The sequence below is a fragment of the Pieris rapae genome, chromosome 1, assembly GCF_905147795.1.
Source record: "Pieris rapae chromosome 1, ilPieRapa1.1, whole genome shotgun sequence".
Lineage (NCBI taxonomy): Eukaryota > Metazoa > Arthropoda > Insecta > Lepidoptera > Pieridae > Pieris > Pieris rapae.
The window spans coordinates 11580681-11595154 of record NC_059509.1 but is presented as its reverse complement, the minus strand read 5'-3'; the positions used below and the strand labels follow the sequence as shown (position 1 = coordinate 11595154).

Genomic DNA, 14474 nt, shown 5'->3' with positions numbered 1-14474 from the left:
CAATCGGCTCTCTTTATTTCACCCTGTCACAAGGTAATATATTGTGATATTTGTTATAATGGGTTCAATACCTATAGCATTAGTATATTATGTAGTATTATATTATTTAGAATATAAGAAATACAATATTTTTTATGGACAGGTTTATTGTCATTTGTGAATTTATAATGTGGTTGAACATTCAAGTTGACTTGAATTATTTTATTAAAAATAAATTACAATTGCAAAACATTTGATGTGTACTTATACCAATTAGTTTTATATAAAAATTGTTTTCATCCTATTGTTATTCAATTTTGACCTGGTAATTCCAATTACTTAGAAATACCAATTTGCCCTTACACCAAATTAATCTTTAATCATTTAAAAGAGCCAAATTTCTGTCTTCTTACCTTCTGCTCTGTTTGTGCCATACTATTTGCTCATTTATGTGATTAAAGATTACTTTGTGTTACCACTACATGTTGATGATGAAATTACTATACTAGTAATATTTTCTTGTTAAATATCTTGATACATTTGTCCTTACACCATGGGCCCAGTCTATTGATGCTTATTATTAATATTTTAGTTTCATCATAGTCAACAATTTGGATTGAAATAAAATAACAGGGTTGTTTTAGAAATTTCACTGTTTTGGTGACCAAGTATAAAATTAATTGATTACATTTATTTTACTAAAACACTCTTACTATATTAATTTTTTTATTTGGTTGTCAACAGAATATGTAATAAGTATTTGGTACTGTGATTATTAATTGATTGTTGTAAGTAGATATCATTTTTTTTAAATAAATGGTTTAAGTATATGTTTTATTTTATTTTGTTCATTGGCAATTCTACATTTATATTGATAGATGTAAGAAAAATAGATCTGTAGTTTTTGATAGAAATCTACAGTGATCTATTTGGGGTTATATTTGATTGAAATTGATATAGAAGCAATCAAGTCAAGGTCAAGTAAGTAGTGCACTGCTGACAAGCAGTACTACTAAAATAAGGAGACGATAGTTTCGATTTCGGAAAGCTTTTCGTCTTTTCTTGAAAGTGGCATTCCTTCAAGAAAACGTTACATAAAATTTATTATACATACCTATTTATTAATATAAAATTTATTAATAAATGTAGGGACCGACCAAGGCTCGGCTAATATTAAATAAGCAATACATTATATAAAGACGTAGAGCAGCTAACAATTTCTCAGATTTTTTTATGAAAATTTTTGTTGTTAACTTCTAAAACGTATTAGTTATTAATCTATATTTTAGAAACATCACAACAATTCGAAGAGGTTGGGAACACTATATCAGGTGGGATCGGAAGTTGATTGTCAAAGAAACGTCAGAGTGCGCGCAAGTTTCTTAACGTGTGGGTGATTTAAATGTTTTATTGCAGAAAATAAATAATCGTGTTATTCTCACATCAATGAATGAACCTTATAGAAATATATGTTTGATAATGTCTGAAACCTATTTTTTCTATTGGTCCTAATTTACTGAGATTTGTTTTCAATAAGCAATGTGTTTAAAAGTAAAAAAGGTCACATAATTTGCATTTTTTAATAAAGTAATACCTCAAGCATCAACAAAATGCGTGATAAAATAGATTTTATCGATATCTTACAACCCCGTAACACGTACTTTGGCATTGTGAAATTTATGACCCGGCCCTGGATGCCAAAAAAAACAATGAACCTGGAACGAGAGTATTTCCCACAGGATATAAAAAATTTAGTCACTAAATCGACATGTTTGGATTCCTATATAGATGCTGTAAGTATTATAATTTTTTAAGTTTATATTTCTCTCTAATAAAATATTTTCAGAAGGATACCATAAGCTTCAGTAAATCTTTAGCCAAACAGATTTCTATGTACTTAAATGTTCTGTTAATAAAATTGTGCATATTTAATTCAGCTGACTGTTTATTTTTAAGGAAAGTGCTAGGACTCATATACTGAAGCAGCAATTGCAAAACGAAGTATTAAAATATATTGAGGAAATAGCTATGGATAAACGTATGCATGTTATACGCTGGATGGGTGTCTTTTTTCTAAATGTTTCCTTTATGATGAAAACTGGGATTTTTGTAAATAATACTGCAGTTTTAGAGGTTTGTTACAATATTACACATATACCATAAAACAATAATAGTTTATTGAATTTATAAAATGCCTGTAAGTTTCCATTATTTCTCTTTAGCTGGAGACATTGTTTAATAAACAGATATGTTTACAGCTTAAAAAGACAATGGGTGACAATCCAGTATTATTTCTGCCAACACACAGAAGCTATGCAGACTTCTGTTTAATGACATACCTGTGTTATCACTATGATATTGAGTTGCCAGCTGTTGCCGCTGGTATGGGTAAGTGTATTTAAAAACTATAGCATAAATACTAGATAATTGTTTTTATAGAAGAGTCCTATTTTTCATTAATTACTCAAAGAGATTTTGCTTTAAATATCTGCATTATTATTTCATTACAAATATTATTGATTTGAAATGACTGTTCAATTTCCGCTGTGTGAATAGGAATTATGACCTTGATGTATGTTGTATATTTAACATAAATTAGTTTCATTGTTCATATAAAAATATGTTTATTAAACACTTTGAATTCCTGCTTTTCTTTGTATTAATTGTTAAGAGACTTATTTATTTACACACTAAGTATAATTAATAGAATGTATCATAATATTTTGTTACAGGAGTAATAAGTACACAAAATCAACACAATTCCATCTGTATTATGTTTATTATATTTGTTTACTAACATAGATATAACAATTTTAAATCAGACAATAAGTTATTTTGTTGAAATATGTACTTATAATTATCATTGTAGTAAATATTAATACTAATCTCTATCAATAATTTCATACTAAGCCCAATTTCCAATTAATATGTTTAGTCAAAATTAATCAGTTCAAATTCAAAAGCATGTAAAGTGTATGATTAACAATCTGATTATATATCTAATTATGTAAATCATTAGACTTTATTATTCCAAATTTATTAAATAAACTCACTTACTAATATAACTAAAAATAATATTAAATTTCAATTAATAAATAAATCAAACATTATAAATTATGCATAACAAAAATAATGTTCATAAATCATTGTCATTTAATTCGTATTCGAATATAGGAACACATCCTGTACTCAAATGAAAATTCTCGTCAAAAACAGGTTTCTTGCATCGGCTATGTTTTACGTGCAATTTTAATGTTTTAATGGTTATAATGTATACATCACTGGCCTCAGTATATAAGTTAATTATTGAATTATGTTCGACGTCCTGGTGGACAGAAAACTGTCAAAAAAACTTCTTTTCTATTTAAGATATAGATAGATCCCAGATATGTATACATAATAAATTCATTAATTTTATTCTATTTGCACAGATTTCTACACAATGGCGGTCGTAGGGCAAATGATGCGTGAGACAGGGGCTTTCTATATGCGTAGAACACTTGCAGGGGCACCCTTATACTCAGCCACATTGCGGCAGTATGTCCGCACACTTGTGGCACACTATGGAGCCCCTGTTGAATTCTTTCTGGAAGGCACGAGAAGTAGAAGCAATAAAAGCTTGCCACCGAAGTATGGTTAGTTGTTTCCAGATTAGATGTTTCCAACAGATTAGCAGGTAAACCCAACCCCACCAAAAAGTTAGCTACAGTGTTTTACAGAGAAAGGCCAAAGAATGCAGAATTTAATAATATATTGGATTGCAAGATATGAATGAAATAATTCACACAAGAGTTATCGATTGTTATGGTCGGTAAAAATAAAATATTTCTGTATATAAATAGTTGTATACAATTCTGTTTCTAAATTTTATACGTCCTCGTAGCGACCTTTGAGTATTTAATATTGTCGTTCGTGAATATTGTATATTACTCTATGATAATAAGATTATATCAATAGTTGTTTTTGATAACAAAGCTATATCGTGTTAGAGGAACAAAATAAATTATATTATTAGGCCTATATGGTAAATTATTCGTATCATATACACGTGAATTTTATCTAATTTATCGATATGATAAACGTCAAAATACAAATAGTGGACTGATTTAGCGATTTAGAGATTTTGATTATAACTATGTTACTATGCCCTTTTTATGTATTAGGTTGGGGACAAAGTCTTTTTGCATTATAGTATAATATATGACCTTGTAATCAAATCTCTTTGGCTATACTATTTGTATCTGGCTGGTTTTGGTATCATTAAAAGTTAGATTTTAAAGAAGAAATTCCAAATTCAAATAAGGAAAATGTGTCATTTTAATGTTTCGGTCTTTTCGAAATTCTTTTGGCAGTGGTAGGTTAACAACTGCCAAATTTTCTATAGCCATGCGATCATGTCCTTACCTACAGGATGGCAAAAAGTTACCAAATAAAATGGTATCGACAAACTTTATTTAACTGTAAATGAATTATATTAAGAACATGTTATGAATTTTCTTAAGAAATGCGAAGAAAGTTTTTCCCCAACCTATTATATTTTAGTATTTAAATAATGAAATATGAAACGTAAATCAGACGCTTTTAACTCTGGTTTGTGGATGTGTCATTGATTTCTGACTGTCTGTTACTTTTTTTTTTCAATTTTATAATTCATTTTAACCCTTAAGAGTGGTTTTCGATCTCGAAAAAGGTCTACAACCATTATAAGATTTTCCTCTCATCATCTCGTCTTCTTTAGGAATGCTGGCTATGACATTAGCCCCATACTTTGCCCGTGAAGTGGATGACGTCACGATTGTGCCTGTCAACATAAGTTATGATCGTATAATGGAGCAGGGCCTCTTCGCGTATGAGCATCTTGGTGTACCCAAACCTAAGGAGACGACTGGGGTGAGATATTTTGTAACTTTATATGAGAGGATGAGATTTTTTCAGAGATAGGCCGGCGACGCACTTGCGAGCCTTTGGGCGGTGTGAGTGTCAAAATCAGGTGAGACTGCTGCCCGTTTGCCTTATGTCACATTAAAAAAATATACCAATCAGAATCTCCTAGTCTAAAATTCGAGTATGAATGTTATATTACATAAAAAATGTGATTTGTCATGTGATTAATCTATTACAAACAAATTGTTAACATTTATTTTCCTTAAGGAAAGCTAGAAATTTAGATAAGGCCATGTGATATAAAAAAAGATAAGTAATGCTAACTTTTCCTATATAACCGAAATAGAATTTCTTAAAGAATATCTAATAAAACACATTTTATAAAAACAGAATTTCGTATCTACAAATTTTGTATGAAATGAATTAGTAAAAAACTATTTTAGTCGGTTCCAATTTTGTTGATTGCTCTTAATTCCTCAGTGTATTTGAAATGGTTCATATGATGGTCTTAGATGGTCTTGCAAAATGCGCTTAAAAGCAAATATGTAAGTCTTAGTTTTATATATTATAATAAGCCTCAAAGTCGACATAATAATCCTTTTTTTATATGATGGGAATAGTTATAACTTTATCGTAATCCTTTTTTGTAAATGTTTTTATGAATCTCCAAAACAAGTTTTTTTTCACACTCAGGCTAGGCTTAAAGCATTATGACCTTGCCTCCCGTCCACAACGAGTAGTTGGGGATGTTGGGTTTTAGTGGGTATTGTCACGGTAATATTATGCATAATATTACCGTGGTATTGTTCCATTGCACCTCATGGTCTGACCGTCTGTAAATTGATTTCCCAACAGTAAACAAAGCCTTATTTATTTTTTAAGTTTACAACATCATACAAAACACTAAATCTACGGCATATTTCACAAAATATTTCATCTAAAATGTATGACAGTTAAAGTAAACATAATGTATTACAAAAAATAAAAAATACAATTAAAACATATTATATAAGACAAAATAAGCACACACTCAAATAAAATTACCAGGCTTTCTTGGTAAAGCAGAAAAAAAACATAAGCAAAACAACGAATTAGGTGCGAGAAAGGCACCCAACAATGCTTTCTCTAAAACCGAACAGCCCACTACCGAATATATCCAGCTCCGGATAAGCTGTGTTCAATCTGTTAAAATCGGGTAGAATTCGAACGAGTGGAGCCTGAAGTCCGGGGTTGGTTCAGGCAGAAGGAATTTGAAAAATATTGTTCATTTTGGACCTAGGTCCCTACTCTGTATATGATTATGTAGGAATTTATGTAAGAAGGCAACTCCGACAAAAAATTTTAGTCGTTATTAAAGCAAACTCTCCCAGCTTTACAAATCAGGGAGATTGTGCCGATGTGAATTGTCCTTGCTTGCATTCCACATTCAAGATTTAATCAAGGTCTGATTGCGTGGCGGTGGTGCCGAGGGGTCTTAGTGGGTATGCACAGCAGCGGGTCTCAATTAATCCTTCACGAGGCAACCTTGCCGCGGAAGGAAATGCGTACTTAAAAAAAATACGGAAAAAAAACAAAAAACTCCAGTTCGTTATTAAACTCTTTAGTCCGTGAATATAAATTATTATGTTACTATATTAATATAATACGTATAAACAGTTATTGAGTTAATAAGTTAAAACTAAATTGTTTGTTTAACACTTGTTATACCTCGTTTGGTTACCTTGAATAATTTCTTGTAAATAATATCCTACGTGTCTGTTTTTTGTCTTCAAATCGTTTTTTTCTAAGTAATGATTGATTATGCTCATTGCTTTAATGGTGATCTTAAAACGGGCATGGTATTTTGTATTCTGGCCTTATTTAGTAAAGGTATCTTATATCTTACATTCACAGATGAACATAATGTTTGATGAATCATTTTGTTGAAATGAGCAATACCATAGACACTATATTTATATGTATAGAATTGTCGTTGTCTAGTCATTAGTAAAAATAATTTGTATTGTTACATGATCATTTGTCAATCGAAAATAGGTGATCAGCCTTCTGTGCCTGACACACGCTGTCGACTTTTTAGATCTAAGGCAAGCCGGTTTCCTCACGATGTTTTCCTTCACCTTATGAGAGAATGTTAAATGGGCACATATGAAGTCCATTGGTGCACAGCCGGGGATCGAACCTCCGACGATGAGAGTCGCTCGCAGAAGCCACTAGGCCAACTTCTATATGTAATAAAAATAAAATACGAACATAATTTTTGTAGAACATATAAAAATATATATTTGATGAGTATATATATAAACCAACTTTTACACTAAAAACTAAACTTAACTTGACAGTACCATTCTATGCTTTTCATTTAACAAATTTTTTTATAGAAATCTAATACAAAATAAATTTCAGGGTCTTATCAAAGCCTTACACACCCTCAACGACCACTTTGGCAACATATACATAAATTTGGGTACGCCAATGTCTCTTAAAAGCTACTTGGGGCACTCCACCCTATCATCAGAGACCCTCAAACCCCGTGACCATCAAAAGCTGACAGATGACCAGATGAGGCACGTTCAGAGAGTCGCCGATCACGTGGTCACATTGCAGCAAGAGAACGCAGTAGTCACGATCACGAATCTGCTCTGCATCGTTCTTATGGATAGTCTGTATATGGGAAGGGTTTTGGGACAGGATGAGGTGGAATCACAGATCTCCTGGTTGATAGAAGTATTACAGAACCTGGGAGCTTTAGTTTTTGAAAGAGATGTCAAAGGGAACATGGAGAGAGTTTTGATTGTGCATAGAACTATGATGAAGTTGGATCGCGAGAAGAGACTGAGATTGGTGTCCAGTGCCCTAATGAATGTGACGGCTGATGTGCAGAAGAAGATGAAAGGTATCTATTTTTATCGAAGGATCACCTGATGTTATGTGGTACGCCGCCCATGGACACTCAATGCCTTTTATGCGAGTGAGTTGGCGGCCTTTTAAGAATTGGTCGAATTGGTTTGGAAATATTACTACGGAAATAACAAGTATTAAAACACGATTAAATTATTAAAAATTCTTTGTACAGGTCACATCTTAAAAGCAGAGACGATGGTCAATGCGGTGCCGGTGATACAGCTTCAGATCTACATAAACCCAGTATTACATTACATAGTACCACCAGCACTCGTATACCTTATTGTTAGCAGACATAATATAAGGAAAGGTATGTACATATTTTATTTATTTAATATTATTATTTAAATTAAAATTATGGCGGGGTTGGTTAATTTAAATTTATTATACAGTTATTAGGTATAATTTAATAGGAAACGATGTTATTTTTGAAAATAAAATACCATTTTAGAAATAGCTCATTTTAGATGGTCATATTTAGAAGCGCGAACGAAATGTGTCAAAATCCATCTAAAGCTGCGAATCTGGCGCCACCAAATGGACGGTCGTGTAATTAATAAATAAATAGAAATAATAATGAATGATTTAATGTGTCATTACACCAATAAATATTTTATTTACTTCAATGCTTTATTAATAAATTTATGTTAAAAAAACTATAAATTTTAAATTGTTCTTCATGGTTCTTCACTCATAAATGTTTAAATTGCTTTTTTCAATCAATTCCTTATCGTGTTTGTCATCACAGATTAGTAAAAAGGTTTTTTCTGTATTCATACTAAAAATAATAGAAGATTTCGAAGACAAAAATGGTCTTAAATGCGACTTGGCTCAAACATCCACCGTCCTAAAACAATATCAAATTTCAGCCTTAGAACCCATAATTCATCAAAACCTATATTTTGTGAATTCGTCATCAATTAGAGTCCCATAGTATGTTTAAGAATTTTATTTCTACATATACAAGCATTAGATATTTCAGATGAATTGTATTCGAATTATATTGAAGTTAGAAGACTGCTGAGACATGAATTTTTCCATTTAGAAGAGAATGAACAGATGGTGAGATTTTTTTAATTACATTTTTAAACATACACACAAAAACTATCTGCTGTGGTCTCTGCCAGAAAGACCAGTGCTGTGGAACAATTAGCAGCCAGGGCCAATTACAACCACAACACACACGCATTACAAACATACTTAAAACGTAACTTGTTCTTTAAAAATTTGTTTTCTCTCATATTGTTTTTCCTTTGATTATTATCTTGTGTGTTTCTGTATGTGTATTTTGTTAGCAATAAATGTCTATGTCTATGTTTTTAGATAATTTGAGATTTGGCGTGCTTTTGGCGCGAACTGTCATTTCATGTTGACAGATAACTCTGATTTAGTGTTGCCATATTATATATATTTTTCTTCTAATTTTGTGACTTCTTTGTAGATGCCTTATTAATTTTTGATACAAAAATGATACTGAGGAAAAGATCAATTAGTTCTTTATTGACGTTACAGATATTCGACAGAGCACTGGAGTACTGCATACAGACAAAATTGGTTTTAGTGAATAACGACTTGTTGTGCGACGGGTTGGGCGATCGACCGAACGACAAGTTGCGCTACATGTTACAATGGGCTTTATTGCCAGCGCTTACAACGCTCCTTTGTTGTATGGACGTTATGAACGAGGTAAATACATTTTACTTGTTCAAAGAACTTTGTAAGTCATTTTTCGTAATAAGTAAGTCGGATTGAGACATTTTTACTTAAGTACTGTGTCCTTTTTCATCACAGCCTGAACAAAATAAGACAGAAAGAGATGACGACTTTAGTTAAGAGCGAGTTAATTTCAAAACTCAACCTTATTTAAGGCAGTTTTTGCCGGGCCCACCGTTGTGTGGAACCAGCTGGCTGAACCAATTCGTCCTAAAGGAACAGAGCGTACCTATTTTTAAAAGGCCGACAACACAGTTGAGAGCAAGTGTTTTAACAACCACTTTTTAATTTTCTTATAATATGTGACAAACGGGCAGGAGGCTCACCTAATGTTAAGTGTTACCGCCGCCTATAGACGCTCTCAATGCCAGAGGGTTTGCTAGTGCGATGTCGGCCTTTTATTAGGCTACTATATTTTAAGTAATTTTGCCTCGAAATAGCGACTTTATCACACGGTGTTAAGGTTGATAAGTACATATATGTAATCCTACCGCTTCATTTGTGCTACAAAACGACCTCTTTCTCTCTGTTTGTGAAAATGTGACTAAACATTCCTTAAACAATAGAGGGTTTATTTATGATAAGGCGTCCAAACGATAAATTATATATAATCAATGATTCACATTCCCCAAGTATTTCTGTATGATTACGTCATTATCAGTAAATAGATAAGTATCCAAATAGGGCATTGAACTGGGTTTTTGCTCTACTTCGCAATTTTATTACGGTTTATTATCAGGGTTGCCTGAAGAGTTTGCTTTTAACACTGTATTGTGATTTTTAAAAATAATTAATAATATTAAAATTACTGTTAAAATATAAGTTGTCCATAATTTATCCTGTATACTCTATGATAAATTTCGCGCGTTTTTATGACTGTTACCAACATAGCTTACTCTGCTCTGTTCGTTGTACCCCAAAACTTTTATTAACCAAAAACAAATGTAACAAGTACCTTTAGAAATAAATAGAGCAGTGTTGGACTAGTGGCGTCAACGTACGACTCCCAACCTCTAAATGCCAGAATGTTCGCGAGGGTGTTGCCCGATGAATAAAGCTGATTTGTTTAAAATTTATATGTATAGTTTTCTAGAAACTTTTGAACAAAGAAACATACAAAATTTAGTCCTAAATAGATTAGGTTACAAAAAGTATAACTTTTTTGGTCCGTTAATAATTAGAATAATTGGAAACCTTTTACAATTTCAGTGTAAAAAATGTGAACACAAGCATGCACTAAAGAAGATACAGGAAAGGCTAGAACAGAAGAGAAGTCATCCATACTGTTTAAGTCTAGAAGCAGCCGGTAACTGCTTGCAGGGACTTGTGTATAGTGGTGTTATGCTCAGGCATAAAATGTAAGTTTTGAGAAATATTTAAATGAGATTATTAAAGATATATATTCTAATATTCAAATAAATAAAAAAAACAGTGGCTTAAACAGCCTTTTTAGCTCTAAGCCTCAAATTTCTGTATCTGTTTCATGATTGTTAATCTAATAGGTAAATTAGTTATCAGCCTCCTGTGCCTGACACATGCTCTTGACATGTGTCAGGAGCCACATTTAAAAATCATTTATTCATATAGTACACAATGTACACTTATGAACGTCAAAATAGAAATATACATTAAATGCTTCTAATTTTACATTTACTGCCAGTTCTCAAATCAAGGCCGTAGAACGGAAGAACTTCAATCGAACCTACACTGCTAACCGATTTTTATTCACCTACTTATTTCCGTCAAGTTTTCTTGATTGATTTTGGAATTGTGTCTAAAAAGTACTGGATTATTTAGGGAAATATTGCCTGCGACCGAATTATCGCGGGTTAAAATAAGTGACAGCTAGTATTTGTGTCTGACAACTAACAAATATGTCATTGTCAGATCAGAGAATATTTTTAAAATACTTTACATTGCATAGATAACTAATTTGTGGTTCGTTAAATCCTTATCAGTTTTTGAAGTTTTCCAAATTTAAATGAATAAATCAATGGCGTGTTAGTTGTAGATAACTATTGATCTAGCTTAGATAATCATGAAGTATACAGGGCGTCCCACGGCGATGCCACACGGAGGGAAAGTACCTTAAATATTAATGATAGGATATTTTACTGAAAGAAGACATCGTTTAATTTTTAATAATAAGTAGAACTGCATTCACAGATTTTTTAAAAATCGCCTACCTCAACCGGGAATCGAACCCGCCAAATGTGACAGTAAAATTACATGTATTTTATAATAGCGTTTGAAAGGGCTACTCATAAGCATTATTTTTTCCTTAATAACCCAGCATATTAAATGGAACTAAAAACATAAAATTTTACATTTTATTTTAAAAAAAAATATTTTTACAAATTCTCACTCTTTTTTAATTATTTCTCTCCCTGTCGATTTACTTATTTTTGCATGGTGGATGTTTGAAATAATACGTCTAAGTTCATTTTGTAACACCTGCACACTGTTGTACCGGTTCTTGTAAACTAAATCTTTTTTAAAACAAGGAAAGTATACATTAAGAAACTCGGCTGTTCTCCTACTGTTATGAGCCGGAGCCCCATCTTGCTGGAATATGAGATTTCGTCGATCAGGAAGATTATTAATCTCATTTCTTAAGACCTCAAGTATTTCTAGATATCTTTCCGTGTTCAGAGTTCCTTCGTAAAAATGTATTAAGAGAACTCGGTTACTTACAATCCCACACCAACAGTTGAAAGAAGAACGCACTTGATCATTGGTCTCGCGGATTCGTAAGGGATTCTGTCTGGACCAAATGCGATTATTACGCCGGTTGTACATACCGTTGTTACTAAAGATTGACTCGTCTGACCAAATACATAATGGTATCTTCCTGATGTAGATCGACGAAATCTCATATTCCAGCAAGATGGGGCTCCGGTTCATAACAGTAGAACCGCCGAGTTTCTTAATGAACATTTTCCTTCCTGGATCGGCACTTTTCGACAAATTAGATGGCCACCGAGATCCTCAGATCTAACCCCACTTATTTTTTTTTATGGAGTTAAGTAAACGATTTAGTTTACAAGAACCGGTACAACAGTGTGCAGGAGTTACAAAATGAACTTAGACGTATTATTTCAAACATCCACCATGCAAAAATAAGTAAATCGACAGGGAGAGAAATAATTAAAAAAGAGTGAGAATTTGTAAAAATATTTAAAAAAAAAATAAAATGTAAAATTTTATGTTTTTAGTTTCATTTAATATGCTGGGTTATTAAGGAAAAAATAATGCTTATAAGTAGCCCTTTCAAACGCTATTATAAAATACATGTAATTTTACTGTCACATTTGGCGGGTTCGATTCCCGGTTGAGGTAGGCGATTTTTAAAAAATCTGTGAATGCAGTTCTACTTATTATTAAAAATTAAACGATGTCTTCTTTCAGTAAAATATCCTATCATTAATATTTAAGGTACTTTCCCTCCGTGTGGCATCGCCGTGGGACGCCCTGTATATTGTCAGTGTCAAGGGAAAAGTTAAAAATAAGAAAATTAGTTTTAATTTAGTGATAACTTTCTATAACTGTCTTAACCCGAAATAATCCGGGAATCAAATTTCACATCACATAGGTAACTAATGTTAATATATTTTTTTCAGGCAGCAAGATATTGTGTACGAAGCCGTACCAGAAGTTATTGACAACTGCCAACGCCTTGTTAGTTCTATCTTGCCAAAGTTAACTGTAGATTTTTATAGCAACCCAGTTATTGTACATCAAACGCAACGAGCGCGTTTATAAAATTGCCATAGACAATAATTAACAGTAACAGATTTTATTGAATTTTTTTGTGATTTTAATGTGTCAAATCAGATCTGTGGTTTAGGTTTTTGACAGCTTGTTGGTAATGTATTTAAGCCATTTAAACTTCCCGATATTTAGGTATTATTAGATATTACTTAAAAATAGTGATTTATATTTCAGTATTAAGTTTGCGATCCACGTTATTCCGAATTTTGAAAAAAAATTTCATCTAATTCGATTTCGTTCGATGACGTCTTAATTATTGCTTTCATGATCCGGGCCAATTTCTCTTATAAGATTCTCTGAGTGAATGGCGGAACTTAGTACCGGTTTTACATTATATTAACATAAATTTTTGTAGTTCATAGCGAGGTTTTTTATGGATTTCTATGGTTTTTAAATTTTGAAAATAATATTATAGCCTTTATATTCACAAAACTCTATGATCTATGATCTTTAATATTTTCAATAAAGTATGTCTCGGAGTTCGCTGTGCCTCATGGCAAAGGCCTTCGATGATTCGATTTGTTGCGATGAATTTTGCTAATGTTTTATATAGAAAAATGTAGTTTAATTATCCTCATAATATATCACCGATAACCTAAGATATAGTGCTTAATATTAACTTGAATACATTAAACAAATTTCTTTAAATGCTTTCTCATTTCTTTTAAAGTGTTGTTGGTAATTTTTCGTTATTTTTATGGATTATATTGAAAGGTTCGGTTTTTTTCTACTTTTGACGTGACATCTAATAAATCTACGAACGCCGATTTTAAGCACGATTGCATCTGTCTCTCTTCCACTAGATTTTCTAATGCGTCCTAGGATTCACTTCTTTGTCTTTTCCATACAGAATTACGATAATTCAATTTTATTATTAAAAGTATTAAAATCATTAATATTTTATCATGGCGTTGTCACGTTAAACGTTTTTTTTAATTGTTATTAATAAGCGCTTAATCTAAATTCGTGTTCCAAATGATGAGCTTAAAATAATGAATGTATGTTGCGTGAAAATATTACGAATCGTTATGATAATTTTATTCCAGTCATGAATCTACAATTAAATATGATTTGAACTTAGATTTTTTCTTATTGTTATAGATTGTGTCAACAATTGAGCCAAATACTGTTACCTTTTAATATATAATTTAATTTAATTAACCTGTGATAGTTCAAATGTATTCTCTGTATATGACGTGTATTATTTGTCCTCTCAATAAATAAAA

General features: G+C 31.7%; 1 protein-coding gene across 1 annotated transcript; it reads left to right on the top strand.

Annotated features, from left to right (window-relative positions):
- The first annotated feature begins 1323 nt into the window (after nucleotides 1-1323).
- On the top strand, nucleotides 1324-14465 carry LOC110993079 (dihydroxyacetone phosphate acyltransferase). Its single transcript, XM_045630217.1, has 11 exons — nucleotides 1324-1772; nucleotides 1936-2112; nucleotides 2238-2367; nucleotides 3411-3614; nucleotides 4718-4869; nucleotides 7267-7756; nucleotides 7937-8074; nucleotides 8747-8826; nucleotides 9277-9450; nucleotides 10687-10835; nucleotides 13098-14465. Exons 1-11 carry the CDS (start codon nucleotides 1590-1592, stop codon nucleotides 13237-13239), a joined length of 2019 nt encoding a protein of 672 aa, XP_045486173.1. The 5' UTR covers nucleotides 1324-1589; the 3' UTR covers nucleotides 13240-14465.
- Nucleotides 14466-14474: the final 9 nt, after the last annotated feature.